The sequence below is a fragment of the Ascaphus truei genome, chromosome 4 (genome assembly GCF_040206685.1).
Source record: "Ascaphus truei isolate aAscTru1 chromosome 4, aAscTru1.hap1, whole genome shotgun sequence".
Lineage (NCBI taxonomy): Eukaryota > Metazoa > Chordata > Amphibia > Anura > Ascaphidae > Ascaphus > Ascaphus truei.
The window spans coordinates 148,783,786-148,808,631 of NC_134486.1; the positions used below are offsets into that span (position 1 = coordinate 148,783,786).

The following is a 24,846-nucleotide window of genomic DNA, read 5'->3' on the forward strand; positions in this document are numbered from 1 at the left end:
ATCCTCCAGGAAGATACAAGACTGCAACAGGTCTTCCCTGAAACACCCTTATTATTATACAGGCAACCTCACAATCTCAAGAATATTATGGTGAGGAGTAAAGTATTCAGCAGTACAACTGAATGCGGGACGAGACCATGCCAGGACGCAAGATGAATTAAATTCATTTAATTGATTTTACAGCTAAAAAAAGGCCTACTAATTTTAAAACACAGATTCTGTGGTGGGATGTTCCAATTTCGCCAGAGAATTTATGTTCAAAAATTAGTTTTTTTTGTTTAAAGTTTTCACAGGTTTTTGAACATTTTCAAACGTTCTAAATAAAACCTGCAAAATGAATTTCAATAAATTAGTCTGTCTCTGTTTATCATAGCATCAATTCAATGGCAACATTGCCTTGATGAAGAGACCCCTCAGATAGCAAGAATCTTAACTAGAAACATTTCTATTAGTGAGCGGTTGAAATATTTTTTTTTTATTATTATTTTTTTAACATATACGATAAATGAAACTTCTGCTGAATTCGGTGTACATTGAAGAAAGCTGTTTGGTCAGCATTATTAAAGGTTGGGACCCCAGGGCAGGAAGTAGTTATTGCATGAGAAACTTACATCTGGTTTAGGAGTGATAAGCTAAGAAGGTCATTCCTTTTCAAGGTTTTTCACACGTCCTTTTCCAGTGGATGCACCTGGATTGTGCCTCACTTCAATTTCGAGTTCCAATGTAGATAAGTCTAAAGTTGGGTGGTACTCAACATCCTTTCCTTCTAGAAAGGAAATCAAATAAAACATTTCTATTGTATACTTTTTGCTCTAACACGAAGTCATTTCAGAATGTTGCCTTTTTGTTCTTTTTAGAAACAGATAACACTAATATCTTCAATGGATTGCAGGCTCCTCCAACATTGTTTGGGTAAACCGCAAAAACATTGAGCAGTGAAAACTCTTGGGTGCTCTCTACTGTTAACTAAAAGAAACTGCAGTTTTAGTAAAGAAAGATGCTTTTTTTTCAGGCAGACTTTTTTTATAGTAATAAACACTCTAAAAAAATGCTTTGATTCACATGTGGTAACGCATATATATATATATATATATACGCGGAAGCACACACACCTTTCTGTATGACACAATGCCTTCCAAATATACATAATAAGAGCTGTTCTTTATTTGGCATTGATGTAAAAGTATTAACAATTGAATGAAGATTGTGACTACGTCACAAGGTCATTCACAGAAAGTACATTTGTGGTGCACACCACACTAATTTTATTTAATTTTTATGTGAATATATACAGTGAAAAAACCGTGATTATATTGTGAAAAAATAAAATATATAATAAAAACTAACACGTGGTGCTGTGTTCTCTAATCACTGCTGCCTTGAAATATAACAATGGCTATCAATACTTCATAGCTGTATATCCACAGATGTAGGTAATGAAGTTTTATAACCATAGAATGCATCTATATATGCCACTGCTACTCACATAGCCAAAATACACAGTTCAAATGGCAACAGATCGCTTCAGAACATCAAATTAAACCATAGCCATTAGAAAACAACATATATATATTTCATGTTGTGTGTGAAGGCACTTTAGTGCTGGTTATAATTGGAATTAGTGGACACAGTGTCATAATAGAATGTATCAAAGTTTGAGCCTCTAACTGGTACTGTTTCATCCTTTTAGACCCAGATCCACAAAAGGGTGCTAAGCATTAGCACGCGGGAGTAAAGCACTGCTAAAGCTTAGCACCCTTATGTGGATCTGGTCCTTAGTGCCAGTTTAATCATCCAAGTTTTAGGAGGTGGTAAACGTTGCCAAAAATAAGGCAGTTTGGGGTATCTGAGCTTGATACGGTGTTAACTGCTATTTAAGTAAATAGCTTTTAAAGCCGGATCGAGCACCGTTAACCCTTATTGGAGTGTAGTGAATCCCGACGTTTGATTCTTACATATGACATTGTTACACATTTAACATGAAGAACATTTATTGCACCGTGTTATGGCTGAAATATTGCCAGCTTGATACATATCCTCCAACTATCTGCTGCTGTCCTTATATTCTCCTCACAAGATTGCTAAACCCAAATTTTAACATAAGAAGAGTCATTATGATGAAGAGGAGACAGTCATTTTATATGTGACGTGCAGAATATAATACAGGCATACCCCGGTTTAAGGACACTCACTTTAAGTACACTCGCGAGTAAGGACATATCGCCCAATAGGCAAACGGCAGCTCGCGCATGCGCCTGTCAGCACGTCCTGAACAGCAATACCGGCTCCCTACCTGTACCGAAGCTGTACGCATGCGGGAGACTATAGAGCCTGTTGCAAATGCGTTATTTACATCAGTTATGCACGTATATGATGATTGCCGTACAGTACATGCATCGATAAGTGGAATAAAGGTATTGATTCTCATTAAGTACATTTTCACTTTACATACATGCTCCGGTCCCATTGTGTACGTTAATGCAGGGTATGCCTGTACCAACTGCATTAGTGCTTTTAAGTAATAGTTTAAGTATTGTAGTAAGTAGCAAGCATTTTGTATGCATGTTTGGTGACAGCAGAAAATACAGAAGTCCAGCTACATGGCTAGTGGTTAAACAAAACAAATAGAGTGCTCGTTACCCAGTAATGAGCTTGGTATATACAGATCAAAGAATAGATACACACTGTCTATCTATATCTCCAGCATGATTTATTTAATGTTTTAGGTTTTTAAATTATTCCTCCTTGATTCACACTGTTTCCCCAAGTATATTTCCCGTTCTTAAGCATTATGCATCTCAGGTGTGAAGATTATGGATCTGAGCATGTTAAAATGTACATTAAGACCCAATTTGTTAAATGGTACTAGGCTCAGAACCAGTAAATCGCTATGGGCCTTATGTCCATATTAAACAGTCATGCCATAAGGCAAATGCATAGGACGTAAGGTTTCATATTGCATAGCAAGCCTTAAAAAATATGGTCCTATGAACCTTTAGCCCTCAGTATTTACAAACGTCTACAACCAAGAATATCAGATTGTAATTTTCATCTTTTGGCTATGAGCTTTAGTGAATGCGTCATTAATATCATTGTGTTGCAGTTACTCGATAACCACTGTGGATTTATTCCTTATCGGAGCTGTTAATTCTGGATACCTTTTTTCCACATGTAACTTGGCTGCTGTGTCTGACAGAATATCGCCTCTGGAATACATTTATAGTAGGGCAGAACTAAAGCAATTTATTGGTGTTATCGTGGGTAATGGTAAAATAGAATGGAACATCTTGTGACACAACAGGGCAATAATTCTTCTCCCTTTTCTATTTCAGACTTTCTCTTCATAAATCAAGCTCTGAAGAAGGCTCAGTAGGTCAGTATTTTTGACTGTAGTTCGTGTGTGATTTTGGTTAACTGAAGTATTTTTGAGACGCAAGCGTCAAGACCCTACCACAGTGGATTCAGAGACTTGAGTTGCAGTTTCTGTATAGTAATGCCCAAATTGATATTATTTAAGTAATAATCCCCGAAGAACAGGGCATTACTGGCCAATAATGCTCTGGCTGGAAGAGTTGAAGGCCAGCTTTTACCCAGCTAGGGTATTATTTACAGGCCTTTAACCCAGCTAGGGCATTATTTGCCAGTAATGCCCTGTTGTGAGGGGATTATTACTATTATAGGCTAAATGTAGGCTTTTTTCATAAATAATAGACACTTTTGTATAGTTATATAGATTTTTTTATTAAAATAAAATGGTAAATACATTAAAGCACCCCTATAAACACTTACACTGTAGCTCTCTATATCCACACACTGCCGCCCCCTCTGTGTACACACACACTGCAGCCACACACACACACACACACACACACACACACACACACACACACACACACACACACACACACACCAGGTCTACACACACCCACAAACTGCTGCTACACGCAAACTCTGCTGCTGCTGCTGCTACGCCAATAAAACACAACAGCACACCACACACACACAAACGCTGCTACTGACACACACGCACACACACACACAGCGGTTCTACACAAAACAAACTGCTGCTACATACAAACTCTGCTGCTACACACACATACAGCACACCACACACACAAAGCTGCTGCTGACACACTGACACAAACACACACAAACACTGCTGCTGCTACACTGACACACTGACACAAACACTGCTGCTGCTGACACACTGACACACACTGCTGCTGACACACTGACACAAACACTGCTGCTGCTACTCACACACTGACACATACAAACACTGCTGCTGCCATACTGCCACACACACACACACACTGCTGCTGACACACTGATACATACAAACCCTGTTGCTGCTGCTGCTGCTGCTGCTGCTGCTGCTGCTGCTGCTGCTGCTGCTGCTGCTGCTACACTGACACACTGACACAAACACTGCTGCTGCTACTGACACACTGACACATACAAACACTGCTGCTGCTGACACACACCCACTGCTGCTGCTGACATACTGACACCTACAAACACACAAACACTGCTGCTGCTGACACATTGACACAAACACTGCTGCTGCTACTGACACACTGACACATACAAAGACACAAACACTGCTGCTGCTGACACACACACACTGCTGCTGCTACTGACACACTGACATACAAACACTGCTACTGACACACACACTGCTGCTACTGACACAAACACACACAAACACTGCTGCTGCCACACTGACACACACACACAAACACTGCTACTGACACACACACACACACACACAAACGCTGCTGACACACTGACACACACAAACACTGCTGCTGCTGCTGACACACACACTGCTGCAGACACACTGACTGACAAACACACACACACACAGAGAAACTGTAGCGACAAACAACCTGCAGAGAGCCATTCACTTGCTTTGCAGCTACAGTACACACTCTTTTATCTCCCTCCTCACTGAATCTGTCGGCTCAGAGGGAGGGGGAGGAGTCACTGCCTGCTTCTTCCTACGGACCAATCCCCTGCCCTTTCTCAGAGCTGTTCCTACCTATGGACCAATGCCTTGCCCTGTCTCTGACTAAAAAGAAAAGCTGATTGGCTGGAAATAAACAGATTGAAATAAACACCTTTCAAGCTGCAAAAATTCCGGGCATTACTGAATAGTTAAAATCCGGGCATTATTCAATCAGAGAGCAGGGATTTCAGTAATGCCTGGAATTTTGCAGCTTTAGCCTGTAATGCATGTTAATAAATAACCCCTCTTGTATCATAAATAATCATTGGTGTATTATCCCTTGGTTTTCAATTCTGTTGCAAGGCCTTTAATGTTATAAAGAAAGCCCACATCCTTTACGTATTACTTATGGCTAGGGCTATTGAAAAACATACACCAAATCCCTTGAACAGTAGTTAGTTCATTAATATTTTACTTTGGTCTGATTTATACATTGCATTAGATGTTTTTGTAGTCTAAAAAAAGAGTGCTCTACTAGGATTTTAAATGTGGGGTACATTTTGATGGTTTACCAGGGAACTTTTGGGGCTACTGATGAAGGAACATAATGGTGCCCTTTCCCTAAAAATGGATGTTGCACATTTTCCCTCTTTTGTCCTATATGCCTTAATTTGAGATTTAGCCCTTTGAGTGCGAGAAGGGAGATTGAGACATCCTTGATGAGGAGAACAGAAGAGGAAGAGTCCTCCTCTTCCGTTTCTCTTGCGGCCACAACGTGTTCAGCATTGCATAGGAGCGCAGAATGCTATTGCTTCTAGAAAATGAGCAGGAAGCCCATGAAGTAGTTACTATATGACAGAGCCCCTGGAATGCCAGACCCAATGACGTGGTGGCTTTGTCATGGGTCACAATGACGTGATGGCTTTGTCATGGGGCACTCAATGAGTTAAGGGAGAGAGATTGTAGGACCCACATATTTCCAAGGAAACGCATTAATTTACAATGTGTCACATGTAAAAAAAATGTGCTTATAAACGTTTTACATTGGGCGGAGATGCAAATATAAAAATATTTGATCTATGCAATATAAAATACACTGGCGACACACTTTATTCGAGCTTGGCTAGTCCCACGAATTCGGGTATACCCGGGTGTATTGAGGTTTGTGACTGTTTTCTGCCCGAGTGCATTGGGTTATTTTCCAGGCAGGGATTGAAGCATTTTATTCCCGCTGGCTGCAATACTGCACAGTATATATATATATATACTGCATTACAATTCATGAATTTATGCCATCTGGTAGACACGCGAAGCATTGCAGCCTATTAAATCCTAATCATTATCATTTAACAGATCAGCCGCCCGTCAGCCAGGCATGAACCCAGGCTGGGAAGGCAAACGCAACGGGGCTTGTCAGAGGTGAGGAGCGGCGCATTCCAGGTATCTGCCAGGTACATACTGGGTATTTGCTCGAATAAAGTGTGTCGGTGCAGTACATTTTAATATTGTTATTAACTAATTTCCCTCCAGTGGCAGGGGGGCTTATAAGATATTGAGCAGTTTAAACATTAAAAGCAGGAGTCTCCAAATGAAACAAATATAAAGTATACAAAGTATTAAAATGGGATCTGAAGCGATTAATATGTATTTTAAAATCAATAAAAAATGATGTTTGTATTTCATCACTATAACATGTTTGGTTTTTTTAAATCCTAGGAAAAATTGACTGGAAGAAGAAGAAGTCGTTTTGGCAGAATCTCCGCAAGAGCCAGAAAGGAATGAGGCAGACTTCAAAAGGTAATTTTTTACAACGCCTTTTTTTTTTTTATGTATCACCAACCAAGGTCAGCATAGCTTTGTGATCATGCAGACACTTTCAAGTAGAGTGAAATGATATTGTACTACAGGGGTGGGCAATTCCAGTCTTCAAGGGCCACCACCAGGTCAGGTTTTAAGGATATCACTCCTTCAGCATGGGGGAGCAGTCTAAGGCTGCAAACCCGCTGCAGTCGGCGGCGCGCGCGGCCGCGGGCCACCAGACCCTTACCCGAATGGTCCTTGCCCCCGCTGCCTCCTTCCGGCAGGGCTGACTACGTACTGTGACGCGTCAGCCTGCTGGAGCTACAACCTCCTTGTGCTTTTCAGCGCTGACGCGTCACATGGTGCAACAGTCAGCCAATGAGGAGGGAAGGGAGGTGGCTACGGGGAGGGAGGCGGCTACCCTGTCTGTACAGCCATGCATAGCTCCGCCCCCCCCCTCCTCTGGTGCCCTTTTCGCAGGCTGCCCCTGCTCTGGGAGGGGGGGAGAGGAGGTGGGCTCCGGGAGGGGGGGGGAGAGGGACCGACAGGGGGGAGAGGGACTGACAGGTTGGGGGGGGGGGGGGGGGGGGGCAGCACGAGAGCCCTCCCCTCAAACCACGCCCCCTCCTCCCCCCGCTCAAACCACGCCCCCAGCTCCCGCTCCCTACAGACCGCAGGAGCGGTCAATTGCAGGGGCTGAGGGGCTGCTGTGCAGCTGAGGGGCTGCTGTGGGGCTATGGGGCTGATGTGGGGCTCAGGGGCTGCTGTGGAGCTGAGGGGCTGCTGTGGAGCTGAGGGGCTGCTGTGGGGCTGAGGGGCTGCAGCGCTGTGCTGTGGGGCTGTGTGATGCCCCCCCCCCCCACCCGTTTTGGCCATGCCAGCTCCCGGCTCCCTACAGACCGCATATCACGGTTTGTGCCTGTCAGCGCGCCGCCTGTCTGCAGTGCGGACGCGCTGACTGAGGGAGCGGGGCCTTAGCCTTAGGCTGCGGGCATCGTGCCTCGGGCCGCGCTGAGCCGTGCTCCTGCTCTGCCTCGCCTGCTCAAGCTGGTGCTTTTTTTGCGTCCTGGCAGGTGAGGCTTTGGGGGCGGGGCGAAGGCGTGGCGGGAGGCGGGGCTAGTCCCTCGTTCCCATTGGATGGTTGCGGTCACGTGATCACTGCTCCGCTCCCCTCAGCGCCGAAATTTTAAATCTGCCTGTCTCCTTCAATTTGCTGAGCGTCCGCACGCATGCGGAGGCGTGCGGAAGGGGATACTAAAGCCGCGCTGATTACAGATGAAGGGGGTAAGTTCATCTGCTCAGTGTCTGGGGTCTGTGCTACCATGCCCGCGGCCTTAGATCGAGCCACTGATTGAGGCACTTGTGCTGAAGCAGGGGTATCCTGAAAACTGGCCTGTTGGTGTCCCTTGAAGACTGGAGTTGCCCACTCCTGCTGTACTAGGATAAGAGTACCTTACATAGACGTGCAGACTGGAAGAATGGAAAATACATATTGGGTGCATATTTATCCAATAATATTAATGGTAGCAGGCAACTGGGAAGTTGGAATCAGTCTTCATCCAAATGTGTGTTTTTGTTTTTTACTGCTTCCTTCAATATACTGCCTTGAGCCTTATCATATGTCACAAACGTCTTAATTTAGACTTGTTGGCTACCAGAGGGAGCCAGACATTCATTAATAAGTATAGCTGAGGAGAAAAAAAAGAGTTTATCACTTCCAAAAACATGCATTGTATTATAAAGCTGAGTATCTATATTGTCACCGGTAGCTCCCTATTCTTATACAAAACGGAAAAACAGAAAAGGTCATTGGGAGAGTTTAATCAATGTCAATGTGCAGCAAAATTGGCCCAAATTTGAGCATTTTCAACTTGTGTCAATGTATCAAGGTATCAAGGTCTTTACTACAAGTTTTGCCCTAGCTTGTGATTTGAGGAGTGTATATAAGCGGAGTTAGGGAGGAGATACATGACGCACAGATTTCATGATATATATCAAACTCTGTGTCCCAGTAGACCACTTTAAAAAAAAAAAATATCTTGTAACACGTTGCTTATGTATAGAAAAACACTGAAAAAGCAAACAGAAAATAGAGCAATGTACAAACGTCTATTCACCCTTTCTTTATGCTGCTACATCTCCCAAAAAATCGGCAGAATATTGCGGTGCCTAAAGTTGTACATTCTCGTCCCCGAATGTCTTTATCTCACAGCACCAGCGAAGAGTAGAGCTTTTAGTAGGGAATTTGAAATGGGTAATAGGGCAGTAGGGACATGCAGTTAAAGGTGCAGTTCTCCCTAATTTTACCTATTTTGAAGGTGAGCTCGATGTGATGCCCTTTGAAACAACATTACAGGTTGTAGTTTCTTTTATTTTTTAGTTACAGAATTGATGCAGCGAGTCCACACAGCTGAACTGTGTTAATTGTTTCCCGAGATAGCAGCTGGGTGGAGGGGGTGCAATGCTGGCCCCACATGGGATGACGCATTGTAGTGGAAACGTCGAATGAGGAGGGCTGCACTCTTACAGAGGCCTTGCTCTCTCCCCCGGCAATCAGTTTCATTGCTGTGGGGAAGAGTGCGTGGCCTCTGTAACCGTAATGCACTTCTTGGGGGTGCAAATGAACCCGTGAACACCCCCTGGTTGCGTGACTGGGTGCCGGTATCTCCTAGTTTAAATGTCTCTTGTCACGTGGGCCAATAGGAAGCCACAAGGGATGACATCACAATTGGCCTGCAAAAGGCGGGACATTTAAAGCCATTGTTAGCCCCAACAAGCCCCGTCAGAGTGGCTACCTGCAGACACACTGACAGCTCCTGCGGAGGTAAGGATCTCGGGAAGCAGGAGGTCCCCGGAGCAGAAATTATTATGGTTTAGCCCCTGAGGTCCCCTGCTGCTATCCTATAACTAAAAAAATAAAAAATACATAAACTGCAACTTGGAGTGCTGCTTTTTAGCAGAATATCAACATTATTTATCATTTTATTTTTATTTTAAAAGTTTTAAAAACCAGCAATAGAGTGTCCGCATGGCAACTCCTGCTGTTGAATCTCACATTGTCCACTCAACCAAGCTACACAGAGCTTTTTTCCATGCAGACTTCAAAGGGTATTATCAGAAACAAAAATGCTTATCTTAATATTCTCAGATAATGGTTCTTTGGGATGTGCTAACTGAGAGATGGGGGCATATTAACCCCTTCACTGTCCTGCAGATGTTTATAAATGTTACAATGTTGCAAATACACAGCCCTTCGTTCATTTAAAACCGTCATGCTGCCTCTCTCCTGCAGCAGGGTGGGGTCTGAGTCTGGCCAGATGCATCTGTTTCTCAGCAGGGGGCTCCATGCCTCAGTCTCTATGTAAGATTGTCATTATTCAGGCATAGAGGAGAGGAGACCCCGGGAGAGCATACAGCCCCCTGCTAAAGTGACCCACCCCCGGATATCTTTAGTTGTCTACGTTTAGAAAATATAAGTCGTTTCTGGGTGCATAATTGTTTAGTTACAGTAATTCCATGTGAAAGTAGCAGTGCGTCTAAATCTGTGCAATGCTACTTTGGGACCCACCACATTTTCTCATATAAAAACATTAAGTACATAAAAAGGAAATGTATTAGATGTTATATACTGAGTGCTCATTTGCATGTCATTACCCAGAATTCCTTGCTGCAGTGGAAGCATTGCATGTTAAGAGATAATGGGGAAAGGGAAGTTTGCAGACCTGTCGGAGACATGCAAATGTACCCACCAGTGTTTTATGTGTGTGTGTGTGTGTGTGTGTGTGTGTGTGTGTGTGTGTGTGTGTGTGTGTGTGTGTGTGTGTGTGTGTATGTATGTGTATATATATATATATATATATATATATGAAAGAAAAAGATAAAAAAACAGGCGCACACCTAGTGCATTAAAGTAAAACAAACAGTTTATGGAACATTAAAAAAGACAAATGCCCACTCACAAGTCAAACGGTAAAATAAAGCAGTTATGAGATTGGCTCTCATATGCCAGTAGTAGCGTCCGGATCAGCAATGGAGACCTGTCCTACACACGCGTGGCGCAGTCTCCTTCACCGGAAGTGACGTCCTCCCGGTCGTGTGCCCCGCAAAAGGAAATCCCTCCGGGAACCACAGGAACCACAGCCTTAGCCTTAGCTTGCTTACTTCTGGCTGCTGCACTACCAGGAATGGTAAAGATGTGTCCGCTTTTCTTGTCTGGCTCGCCGCTCTCAAACTGCAATCGTAGTAGTCCGTGATACACTGTATTCAGTGGAAAAGTGCCTCCTCCGTCTTAGCCACGCCCAACGCGTTTCGTCATCAAAGATGACTTCATCAGGGGATGACGAAACGCGTTGGGCGTGGCTAAGACGGAGGAGGCACTTTTCCACTGAATACAGTGTATCACGGACTACTACGATTGCAGTTTGAGAGCGGCGAGCCAGACAAGAAAAGCGGACACATCTTTACCATTCCTGGTAGTGCAGCAGCCAGAAGTAAGCAAGCTAAGGCTAAGGCTGTGGTTCCTGTGGTTCCCGGAGGGATTTCCTTTTGCGGGGCACACGACCGGGAGGACGTCACTTCCGGTGAAGGAGACTGCGCCACGCGTGTGTAGGACAGGTCTCCATTGCTGATCCGGACGCTACTACTGGCATATGAGAGCCAATCTCATAACTGCTTTATTTTACCGTTTGACTTGTGAGTGGGCATTTGTCTTTTTTAATGTTCCATAAACTGTTTGTTTTACTTTAATGCACTAGGTGTGCGCCTGTTTTTTTCTCTTTTTCTTTCATAGGTATCTACAAGGGAGTTGTGATCCCTTTCAAACGGGCTGCCATTACCTGGATGCACTTTATTGGAACTGGACTCTATGTTTTTTAAGGTTTTGGTATTTTCTCAATATTTTTTATGAATTTTTTATATTTAAATATTTTTTCCATTTTTTATAGTAGTTTTTATTAAAGTCATTTATATAATATATGTGTTATCTTAATAACATAGGATCTATTTTATATTTAATACCCCCTCTGGCCACCCCATAGGTTGTTTCAACCCAGTAGCTAACTTACTCACAGTTAGGCAGGTTGTAATAGTAGGCGCTCCTTAATATTTTTGTTTTGTTGTGATATATATATATATATATATATATATTTCCTGTGGAGGGTTTTTGTCACTTTTTTTACTCACCATAACTTAACTCAGTATTATGGTGTATATATATATATATATATATAAAACCCATCGACCCCGGGGCAATCACAGATCGGCCCCCCATCTCGTTGCTGGAGAGGCACCTCGCGGGGTCTTTATCATAGGCCATGGCTCTACGGGCCATAAGTAGAACATGCCACACTGGGGGCATCGTGCAGTCGTGCTTGGGGCCGGTCCGGGTGTCCTGCATTGTACGTACAGGCACCGCAGATACTCTCGGCCATCAACCTCCTCAACCAGGAAGCCTCCTGGAAACTGATAGGTGGTCACACTCAGATCAGCCATCTTTTGCGCGGGGGTTGAATTGCTCAGCTTGCTTTTAGCTCCTTCTCCGTCAACTGTCAAGCAGAAATGAATCTCCTCGGCCCCACTTCCTGTCCCTCCTTTCGCTGGAGAGGACAGCTCTGATTGGTTCTCGGTGTGCCCCCTCCCTCTGGTGGAAACAAGAGATGGGGCACTCTCTCGCTCTGCGTGACGTGGCTTCGTTTGTCGGCCAGTCACTCACAGGTGGGCGTGGCTTCGGCTTTCGCGCCTAGGCTCAGCGGGAACCGCCATTTTGGATCGGCTGCAACCCGCGTTGCAGTGAATGACACTGCTGTTGCCATTTTAACCTCCTTCATGCCCCGCAGAGCACATGTATCTCTCGCCACCATCTTTAATAAGCCCACGTTAGCGCTACTCTCAGTGTCTACTGTGCAACACGTTCCTAGACACTTACTACTCTTCAGGATGCTCTAACCCACGAATACAACGTATGGCATACCCCAGGCTAGGCAGAACTCTCTCTTAGTACACCGCACTCGCTGACGGTTCATCACAAGCACTCTGTGGTGTGTTTTCTAGGTACTGGCTAGGGTACTTGGCATCTCCTAAGTACTGGGCGTCTCCTACTTTTGGCCACTCATAGTGCAGACCCTGTGCCATGGTCCCTGGACAAGTTAACAGGCTAACCCCCACAGTTGTCTTACACTATCTGCCTCAAGCGACTAAGACAGCTATAGCCATGTTACCCAAATTTACATCACCCTCTTAGGGCACCCAGGGTGTACTGTGCGAGAGGCCATGCTCTCCTGACTACCCCTAGTATGCAAACATGCCCTTCTTTCTGTATCATTTGCTCTGAAGGTGTATCTAACACTTTCAGTTCTGCTTCGCTGAAAACCTGTCCTGTTTAGCTCAGCTATCTTAGCTATCTCAGCAGCGCCTCCAACTATAACCCATCGACCCCGGGGAAATCGCAGATCGGCCCCCCTACTCTGTACTAGGGTCTGGCTACATGACTTAGTGTGGTGCATACCTGCTGGCAACAGGAGGGCCTGAGTCTTCCGCGATGGTATGGGGGATAGCAGGAACAGGTTTCTGGGGTGGATGCCTTCGTTCTCTTCTAGTGGTGCAGCGCCTCCATCTCTAGTAAGCCCCAGGAATGCGCGGTGGCATCCTTATAGAGAGTTCCCACAGAGGGATGAGAGATTCCAGTCTCACACACACAGCTTTCTTTAAAAGCAGCAGGTCTTTATTCACAGCAGCAGTAGCATCAGCAACAACAGCAGCAGTAGCAACAGACAGGTACAGGGTGTCCACTCCACATAGACTGCTCTCCTTCAGGATGGTCTCTTCCCCTGCCACCACCCTGGGCCAAGGGCACCCAGGGTGGGGCTAGCTCTTCCCTCACCCCCTAAGCAAGGTGAGAGGCATTGGTCCACCTCACTACTCTATAATTCTAGCAGCTCTACTCAGAGGCTGCTTCTCTTCTCCAACTGTAACTCCAACTCACTAACTAGCACCTGTCACACTGAACCAGCCAGTAGACAGACACATACTCTAAGTCACTCTCACTTGTCTCAGCCTCTAAATAGGAAGTGCACTGCTCTTTATGATTTCAGCAAGCCCCGCCCCTGTGTCTTTTGCCTTGACACAGGGTCAGGTGACCTGCCTCCACCATTCAGGGCAGTGTTTGAAGTGGGGGAAACCCATGATAACTCCTGGCAGCCTGTCCTTACCAGGGCTTATACCAGGAGGAGGAAAGAACTATAGCCCTATTTCTTACCAGGGCTACACATATACACACACACACACACACACACACACACACACACACACACGTGTGTGTTTATATATATATGTGTGTGTGTGTATATATATATATATATATATATATATATATATCACATACTGGTTAGCATGTTGATGAGACTGTGGTAGTCACATGATCTAATTAGGGTTGCCAGGTGACTTCTCCAAAAATACTGGACACAATGGTGTGACACACACACATACACTCGCACACCTCCATGATTTTTCCTCCTATCCTTGGCCCCACCCCCAGACTCCTGACACCTCCTGATTGGCTGCGTTACCCAGCAGCAGCCACTCAGGATGAAGGAAGCCGCCTAGCCCCTTAGCAACAGCCCCGCTCTCTCCCTGCTCGGGGGAAATCCCGCCCCCCAAGCTGGTCAGGTACCTATGTCCAGAGAGGTAATACCGGTATACACATACACGCCCAGAGAGGTAATACCGGTATAAACATACACGCCCAGAGAGGTAATACCGGTATACACATACATGTCCAGTATTACCTCAAATTTTTTACTGGACAGAGTATACAAATACAGAACAGTCCTGTTCAATACTGGATACCTGGCAACCCTAGACCTAATATGCATTTGCCCCAACACCTAATTACAACAAGGGTTACATGTTCTGGGGGAAAAATGGTGTATGTGTTACCTACATACTACAAAACTGACCCCCAAATTATTGTTTACAATGGACATCTTTTGATTCCCCTGTCCACGGGTAAACTGCTTCGACAGTGGAAGGGTTCATTTTAAATTAGAGGAAGCTTCAGACTTGTTAAGTCAGAAGGCAAACATCATAAATGAATGCACTTCAGGCTAGCTGTAAGATGACAGAAAGGTTTCTGTTTGTGACTTTTTTCTCTTACGGGAGTATGTGGGGTTATGCTATGAAGCAGACGCATTTGGTGGTGCAATGCTGAGAGACATACTGTAGCTGTGAGGGGGGAGAAGCAGACAATGCAGCTCTTTATTTCTTTACAATGTCACAGCAGGCTTGCTGCATACAGCCCTTGCACATCCACACAGTGAAAGAATGTTATATCACTGAGTATTTGGGGTTGTGTCTTTAAAATGCTCAGATCTATTTCCACTTTTTTTAATACCCACTAATTCCCCCACACTAATTTGTTATTCAATTAATGTTCTTTCTCTCTTTCTTCATTTCCTTCTTTCTGTTTGACTCTTATTCAATATTTTATGAAGCCGCTCCCCCATTGCTGGGTAAGAATTTAGCTTCATTCAAATGAATGTATCTAAAATCTCCAGCATGGAGAAGCGAAGTCACTGCATATCTGCATATTGAATAAGGGTCAAAAGAAAGGACCTTAATAGCTTCTCCGGCACAGAGAAGCAGCTTCATAGCATAGTGAAGGGCCTCTGGCTATATCTCTGTAGCTATACAGTTTCTAATGTTATACTGTAACTCTGCTTAGTTAAGCAAGATGGAAACTAATTTTTGAAGGTCTCAGACCCCACTTTACCCTTGATTCTAAAATAACCACACATTGTTAATGCACCAATCTCTCAAAAAACCTAACCTTATTTTAATCATGCTTGAAAAGGTACTTGACTAAGCCAAGGAAAAAAAAGAAATTCCAGTTTTGGGCATTCAAACCTAATGTAATATGAACACGTTGGAGACTTAAAGAAATAACATTCAATAAATTACTAAAATTATGTTGATGATCACAATTAACGACGTTGAATAAAAGAACAACCACACAAACATAGCGGCTCAGTGATCAATGTACTAAGAAAACCCCACACTTGGGATGGGAGAAGGAGAGGCTCAGTGAGTAAAAGACACTGACTGGCATTGAGAGTTTGAAGCAGCGGAGCCTGGTGACCACACTGGTCACAACCCTCCTTGTGACCTTGGGCAAGTCACTTTATCTCCCTGTGCCTCAGGCACCAAAAACATTGATTGCAAGCTCCACGGGGCAAAGACTTGTGCCTGCAAAATATCTCTGTAAAGCGCTACGTAAAACTAGCAGTGCTATACAAGAACATGCTATTATTATTACTTGTAGAGTGAATTCTAGTGCCGTGAGATACACTAGCGATACAATTGTCATGAAAAGGTACTCCTTAGGCCTCGGCCATGTTAACCGCTTGCTGGCGGAAGCGTGCTGAGGTGCGCTCCCGCTCAGCACTGAGCCCCTACAGCCGCAATTAGAGCGGCTTTAGTAGGGGCTCACATTCCCCCGCTTGCCGGCGTGACAGGCCGGTCACGTGAGCGGTTCGCCCAATGAAGGCGAACCAGCTCCGTGACGTCACTGGCCCGCCCCCGGCCAGTGACGCGCCCGCCCCCTGACGGCCCGCTGACGGCGCATGCGGTAAGCAACCGCAAGGCCAGGGAAAGCACCCGCTTTCCCTGAGCCTCAGCGCGCCTCAGCAAGCAAGCAGGGAGCATGGACTCAGCCTTAGGAGTGTGGAAGTCGTACCACTCTGGTTCAGGAAACATCCGATGCTGTTGTTGCGGCACGCCTGTAACTTTTCGTGATTAAGGGCAAAGACACATCAAATTTGACATTCCTCTTGTTTATTAACTCACCAGCATGATGTTGCCAGCAGCTTTTTTTATTTTCCGCAATTACCTAGAAATTGGATTTTAACTGCCTCTGAACTAGGCATCTACCAGTTGACGTCTACTCCTGTAGCTGCTTTCAAGACATTACAATTTCTTTAAGCGCAACTAAAATTTAAAGCATGCGTATTGCTTTAATAGGTTAGTATAACCGGCGGTAACTCCAAGGTCTCCTAGATGGGTACAAGATTGAGCCCTTTGCATCTAGGAAGCAAACTAATGATCTATTTACCTCTACAGTGGCCTTATGGGTGACTCCTGTCCTCAAGGCCCATCAACAGGGCAGGTTTTCAGGATATCTCTGCTTCAGCACAGATGGCTCAATCAGTGGCTCGGTTGAAGACTGAGCCACTGATTGAGCCACATGTGCTGAAGCAAGGACCTTGGCAGTCCAGGGGCTCCTATGGTGTACTTGGTACACCATGGGCACTTACTAATTTTCTAGGGACAGGTCGGAAACGGAACTGGAGCCCAGTCATGTGAGTTTCCGGCACCAGCCCAGTCATGTGATCACTCCAGGGGGCATGATGCGGAGGTGCCGGAGAAGTGCAGCTGGACCCCCGGCATTTTAATGGTTAAAAATAGGACATTTAATACCTTTAACAGTAAACAATATTGTCACTATCCTTGGCCAAAGTATTTCTAATGTATGTTGAAGTATTTCCATCTTCACACATTACCCTGCTCTCACCGCTCTATCTCTGCACAATCCCACTTACTTTTCCCTAACACTAAGTCCTTGCAGCTATCCAAAACACACCAACCTTCAGATCCCCCTGCACCCTATGTTTTAACATACTCTTCCTTCTAGATTGTAAGATCCTTGTGGCAGAACCCCTCCTTATCTACTGTAACAATGTACGATAGTGAATGTTTTTTTTTTGTCCTCCAACCCTATTGTTCTGCGCTACAGAGTATGTTGGCGTATTATAAATAAATCATAATAATAATATCCTTGTTCAATTAAGACACGAAAAGCCTTTAATCTGCTTAAATTAAATCCTGTAGATCGAAGAATCTACAAATTCCTGTATTATTCATATTGCTGGTCTTTGTTTTTTCAAGGAGAAGATGTTGGATACGTGGCCAGTGAGATCACCATGAGTGACGAAGAGCGAATCCAGCTGATGATGATGGTGAAGGAAAAAATGATTACAATTGAAGAAGCACTTGCCAGGGTAGGAAAGAAAACTTTCTCATCTTAAAGGAAAAACCGGTTCAGCTGGGTATAATAAATGGATATTTGTCTCTCTTATCACATCAGTATTTGTCATACAATCTGTATTTACAGTGCAGTTGTTCTTCTTGGATAACAGGTCTCATGAATTGATGATACAATTAGTAATGCAAGGCTGCAGATATGGAGAAATTATCATAATTTCAGGTTGTTATTACAGGGATATTCTTCAAACTAGCCGATAAACAGACCAGAACATTATACCGCAATTACACTATCTCTTCATTTTGGCAAAATATTTAACACACTGGAACAACCATGAACTCCTTTTAGAACGGAAATTAAAGGATCACTTTGATAATGCCTATTTTGGAAATTAAATTATCTGTATTGCATGCGCTAGACTAGACCCTACCACAAGATTGAAAACTTAGCTTACTGCCACCACCAGTGTTTGCTGTAACCTGAAGCTGGCAAATCTGAAATGAACTGTTCTCTACATGATTAAGTTTTTTTCTCAGAGAGTCAAAGGGTTTCCAGGTTTCTCTACAACATGGTAAACAAAATAGGGGCCGCGGGAGGGCCCCCTCAATCAAGCATACTTTTCGAGCAACTAAATATTTCAGTGTGGTGTTTTTTAACGTATACAAAAGACAACATTTCTTTGTCTGTTGGTATATTGGTATAATGGGCTGTAGACTTTGATAGGGCAAACTAGATATAAAGGCAGGTTTTCAAAATATTATTGTTTTGTTGGTTCCCTAACTGATATATTTTCATCCATATGATTAAAATCTAAGTAATCCTATGGCATCTATATTGCTTTAATGGGCTGTAGTAATTGGCAGGTCCATATATAATTTGGAACAGTAAATATTTTTGCGATCTTTGTTTTTAAGACAACATATGCACAGCTGTTTTTAGCCTTTTAAATTCGTCTTGGTTTGAGGGAGTATATACATTGATAGTGCAAATTGGAAGCTATAGATAAAAAATGTGATAGCATTTATTGTTAAATTCTCTAGCGCTTATGTATCAACGCAATATTGGTGCAATTCTGTGGCAAACCATATGTATCAAAGTAAAAAATCCTATTGAAAGCAATAGGATTGATTTCTTTGATGCATCTGGCGCAATATTTTACACAAGAATTGCCCCACTTTTGCCATGATACATAGTCCCCTCGGTGTTGTGCTCATTAAACAACTTCAGCCATGAAAGAGGTGAAAGCACAGCATTTACACAAATATCCTTCTAGTAACCCTAATCTAAGCAGTCTCTCTTGTGTGCAGAGATGCAATGTAAACATTTGCTGCCAGAGCTTGCTTCATGCTTCTTAACCTCATTTAACCTTAAACCCTTACGCTAACATCTTGGTTTGCAATGACAATTTCTGAAACGTAAAACCGTAATATAACTCTTCCATCCTGTATTCGGTGCATGATCTTCTTGGTATTACATAGTATTATGTAATCCATCTCCGTCTTTTCAGCTGAAGGAGTATGAGTCCCAGAATAGGACGCCAGACACCCAAGACTCAGCATACTGGGCTGACGGTTCTTATCCAGCCTTTGACGAGTCTTCCAATTGTAATGTGAGTCTTTAAAAAAAAAAAAAACATTTTTTTAACCTTAGTCAACATTTCAAGGTCAAAATATATTTTTTTTTGTTCTGCTTATATAGTTAATGAAAAAACATAGTGAAGGTCTCCAACACATGTGCCAAATGTTTGGAAATGCAGAAAATGATATGCCTCTGACTCTGAACCTTGCTCCGTTCTTATTCTATCACTAAACATATAAACAAACTGTACTTGTCTAGAAAATGGACAGTATTTGTACTCTTTAAATACACGTTCATATATGTGTGTGTATATGTAAGTATTTTATGTTCAGCTTACTAAATAAATATATATATATATATATATATATATATATATATATATATATATATATATATATATATATATATGTATATATATATATATACATACACACAAAACACACATACATTACATCTATCTATATATATACACTGTATATATATATATATATATATATATATATATATATATATATATATAGTATATATATATATATATATATATATATATATATATATATATATATATATAAACACAGAAAAAGAAAACCTCTAAAGTAGCACTCAGACAAATGTTTGCAAAAATAGAAAAGGTACTTTAATTAAATCCAGAAAATAACAAACATACAAACAACTGACTGAAGAGCCTGCCTGACTAAAATTTAGGAAAATAAGTGGACAGAAAAAAAAACAAAAAAATAAAGTAGAACACAATATAATAGACCCAAAAATATGGAATATGATGCCCTTAAAATACTCGCTCACTGAGGGAACAGAAATTCCCGCAATGAAGCAATACAGACCGGCTGGTCACCATATGTATTGAAGACTGAAAGACATCATAGGTCTACAGAAATAAACATAGAAAAATACACATAAATAACATGAGTGCTGTACTAATAGCAGTAAGAATGTCAATAGCACAATATGAACCTATTGCAACTCAGGTAATGCTAGAGCAAGGGAGACCTATAAATAAGTTCATTTAGTGACCCAAATACATAAATGAAAGCAAATGGGGAAAAAAAGGGGGAGAGATGAGATAAACAAAGATACTCAGCTCCTTGATATTGAGGTACTGCAATCATAAATCAGCACAGCACAGTCCACTGATAAAGTCCAGGCATGTAGGACATTATGATGGTCCAAAATAAGGCAAAGGCAGGCAGGGTCAGCAGCAGCAAAGATTAAAATTAGCCCATCCCTCCTCCTTGGCAAGAACATATGAACCTCGGATAATACATGCTCTTGGTAATGATGGCCAAAGAATGCGGTGACATTGGAGGTCCATATTCTCTGAGCCGAGACCAGGTTATGGTGAGAAGATTCCGTAAACCTGCTGGAGGCAATCCCCCAATTCTAGTAGTTTTTAAAAAAAAATAAAAAAAACAAGAAAGAGAGAAAAAACTTGGATGGGGAAAACTTGTTTTCAATTTTTTTCCTATTTCCCATTCTGTAAAAAAAAAAAATTGTCCTAGGGTCTTCTTGGCTTTATACCCTATTACCACTACACAGATTGTGCATTTAAAAAAAGGATTTGTCTATGAGGTGTTTGTTGCTTTAATTATTGCAGGGGATATTAATGCAAAATATTTGTGTTCATTGGTACCGTATCAAAATGGATTAACCTTGTTTTGTGATTTTTTTTTACATGTGAAACTAATCCATTGGGTACAGAGTTTAACCATTTCAGTACCCCATGTTCGTGGGGCAATTTGATATTAGGTGACTTTTTAACTTGCTGCAGAGTTACGGTATTGTGAATTTTCTAAAAGCTGCTTAATAACTCTGCCCTGATCCTGGCAACTCTGCTATCAGTGCATCATTCTTTCCTCTGTTGGGTATGATTGCCTAACTCAGCACTAGCAAAAACAATGTGATTATATATTATGTGATACATATGGTTATTCAGGGTTTGACTTTCGGGCCTAAAAATTGCCCACCTATTAAATTGTGAACTAACTGTGAAACAAAGGGTAGAAGGTGTTACATGGCTGAGTGCTTTCATTTTGTTCTAAGTCACTTATAATAGTGTGACTGCACCGTAAGCAACTTTAGGTCAAAGGCTCCCACCGATTAGCTCTTCCATAAAGAAAGCTCTGATTTGACATCCTGTTTGTACAAATGTACTCTTGGGGCAGAAGTGATGCTGGGTTGTAGTTAGGCGTCACTGAGGCAAAACGTTGACATTGTAGGAAGGCTCCATCTGAACCGACACTGCCTCATTCCTGAGCCTCAGGCGGCTCAGCTGGCAGTCACAGTGCAGAACCTAAAAAATGATAAGTGGGCAAAGCTCAGGAAACTAGCGCTTCTAGGAAGAAAAAAAAGACAGAATTAATTTAGATGACCACAGATCACTGATAGCCAGGCTACCCGCATGGAAGCAGTGAGCCTGCAGTTTCAAGGGCATGAGGGGATTTGTAAGTTTTTTTTCTCAGTTTTCAACACCTGATGTTTTGCTTGGCCCCCTCTCTCGAAATCCTGTGCAACGTATTTCTATTCTGTAAATCAATGTATCCAAACTTCAGTCGTCAGGTCTTAAGGATATCCCTGCTCCAGCACAGGTGGCTCAGTCAAAATGACTGAGTCACTGATTGACCCACCTGTGTTCTTTTCTGTTGTATACAGCTATTCATCGATCACTTTTGCTACGATTATTGGTGTATGTATTCGAGTAACAGTAAGTCTTGGTACCATTACATACAATAGTTCTCTCTAGGAGCATGATAACGGCTCCTACTTTAAGTTTCAGTTCATGAGTGAGGATGCATTCCAATTGGAGTAAGACTGTTTAAGAATTCTTCCGGGAATGCAAGTTGATCAGCAGTATCATCACTCTCAATAGTATCCAAGCTTTACTGTAGCGATGCTGTAGCCTACGATGATAATATAATATATTATAAGTATCTACCCAATTTGTCAGTTATTTTATACAACCGGATCGCGATCCTATAATCATTACCAAACACCTTGCTTTATATTACAAAATATTAATACTTTTGTTGCCAATGCTCATACCATGTTGTTGAACACACAGGTTCTCATCCAGTCACCGAAGTTAAGGAACTTCAGGTGCAAGAGAGAGAGAGAGAGAGAGAGAGAGAGAGAGAGAGAGAGAGAGAGAGAGAGAGAGAGAGAGAGAGAGAGAGAGAGAGAGAGAGAGAGAGAGAGAGAGAGAGAGAGAGAGAGAGAGAGAGAGAGAGAGAGAATAGTCACAGCAGGCACTTCACTGGCTTGAATAGGGTAGGTGCATGTTCTATAGTGTACAATAGAAAAACAATGTAACCCAATGGGAAACAAAAACAGCACTCAAGGTATTAATGCAAAAAAAACAAATATATTAGAGAAAAAAACAGGCACAAAAAGTCCAACGTTTCGGTCCTGTATAGGACCTTCCTCAGGGGCGTGCTGAGGAAGGTCCTATACAGGACCGAAACGTTGGACTTTTTGTGCCTGTTTTTTTCTCTCTAATATAATTGTTTTTTGCATTAAAACCTTGAGTGCTGTTTTTGTTTCCCATTGGGTTATATTGTTTTTATATATATATTTACCCTGGCTGTGCTCAAAGCTGTGACCATGCAGCAAGCTTAAGCCTATAGGGAACCATGTTAAAAATGTTTTTTGAGGCAAAAAGTGACACTGTGTGCTCATTTGCATGTCATTTCCCAGAATCCCTTGCTGCAGTGGAAGTGCTGTATGCTGGGTGATGATGGGGAAAGGCGGGGTTGCAGACCTGCCTAAGACATGCAGATGAGCATACAGTTGTATTTGCATATATATATATATATATATATATATATATATATATATATATATATATATATATATATATAATTATTAATATACACACACAAATATATATAGCAGAGCAGGATGTAATTTACCTTCAGAAGGACTTGGAGAGACTGGAAACGTGGGCAGGTAAATGGCAAATGAGGTTTAATACAGATAAATGTAAGGTTATGCATTTGGGATGCAAGAATAAGAAGATGACTTTCAAATTTAATGGAGATATATTGGGGGAATCCTTGATGGAGAAGGATTTAGGAGTGCTTGTAGACTTCAGGCTTAACAATAGTGGCCAATGTCATGTAATAGCTGCATAGGCAAACAAGATCTTATCTTGCATCAAACGGGCAATGGATGGAAGGGAAGTAAACATAATTATGCCCTTTTACAAAGCACTAGTAAGACCACACCTTGAATATGTCGAGTACAATTTTGGGCACCAATCCTAAGAAAAGACATTATGGAACTAGAGAGAGTGCAGAGAAGAGCCACCAAATTAATAAAGGGGATGGACAATCTAACTTATGAGGAGAGGCTAGCTAAATTACATTTATTTACATTAGAAAAGAGGCGTCTAAGAGGGGATATGATAACTATATACAAATATATTCGGGGACAATACAAGGAGCTTTCAAAAGAACTATTCATCCCACGGGCAGTACAAAGGACTTGGACCATCCCTTAGGGTTGGAGGGAAGGAAATTTCACCAGCAACAAAGGAAAGTGTTCTTTACAGTAAGGGCAGTTCAAATGTGGAATTCATTACCCATGGAGACTGTGATGGCAGATACAATAGATTTGTTCAAAAAAAGGTTGGACATCTTTTTAGATGGGAAAGGTATACAGGGATATACCAAATAAGTATACATGGGAAGGATGTTGATCCAGGGATTAATCCGATTGCCAATTCTTGGAGTCAGGAAGGAATTAAATTTTCCCCTTAATGGGGTTTTTTGTTTGCCTTCCTCTGGATCAATAAGTAAGTATAGATATAGAATAAAGTATCTGTTGTCTAAATTTAGCATAGGTTGAACTTGATGGACCTATGTCCTTTTTCAACCTCATCTACTATGTAACTATATACATTTATATATACTTGTATGATAATGTAACTTTCAAGAAATATATTCATTCTATGTACAATTTAGCACTACACACGCATATATGCTTGTATTTTCTTTGGGCAGTGCAAAATAAATTGTATGCCACATACACGCTCGCCCACGTGGACATGTTTGTGTGCATGTACGAAAGGAGATGAGAGTAAATTGGAGTCCTCTCACACTGCAACCCCTTTCTACCAGAACCAGCATTCATTTTAAGGGAATCTTAAGGGATTACACCTAAGGTGTCCCCTTGTTTCAAGACAAATGCACAGGAAAATATACATTACCAAATGTATCCCAGATGTCTTTAATAAGTCTGTGAACGTGTGGAGCATCTGTGAGATTCAGGCACATCTAAATGTATCCCCAGGATGAATTGAATTTATGATTCCTTCAAATGAATTGGTTCTGCCCAACTCCTCTTTTATTTGTGCTAAGATCCCAGATCATTACATGATCTGTAAGGGTGTACCCAGATGGTCATATTTCACTCCCTACTGGACGAGCTCAACCATCTCTTTAGTGCCATCAAGCATAAGATAGTTGTTGCCCCT

General features: G+C 42.3%; 1 protein-coding gene across 10 annotated transcripts in view; it reads left to right on the forward strand.

The window, feature by feature from the left end:
- SASH1 (SAM and SH3 domain containing 1) overlaps positions 1 to 24,846 on the forward strand; it is a 628,602-nt gene that overhangs the window by 485,788 nt on the left and 117,968 nt on the right. For 9 of the 10 annotated variants that reach the window (XM_075596663.1, XM_075596666.1, XM_075596661.1 and 6 more), the window contains 4 exons: positions 3,333 to 3,373; positions 6,665 to 6,745; positions 17,684 to 17,796; positions 19,288 to 19,389. In XM_075596663.1, the coding sequence (XP_075452778.1) occupies positions 3,333 to 3,373; positions 6,665 to 6,745; positions 17,684 to 17,796; positions 19,288 to 19,389 (337 nt within the window). The remainder of the gene's footprint in view (positions 1 to 3,332; positions 3,374 to 6,664; positions 6,746 to 17,683; positions 17,797 to 19,287; positions 19,390 to 24,846) is intronic. The other variant, XM_075596664.1, reaches the window with a different exon arrangement.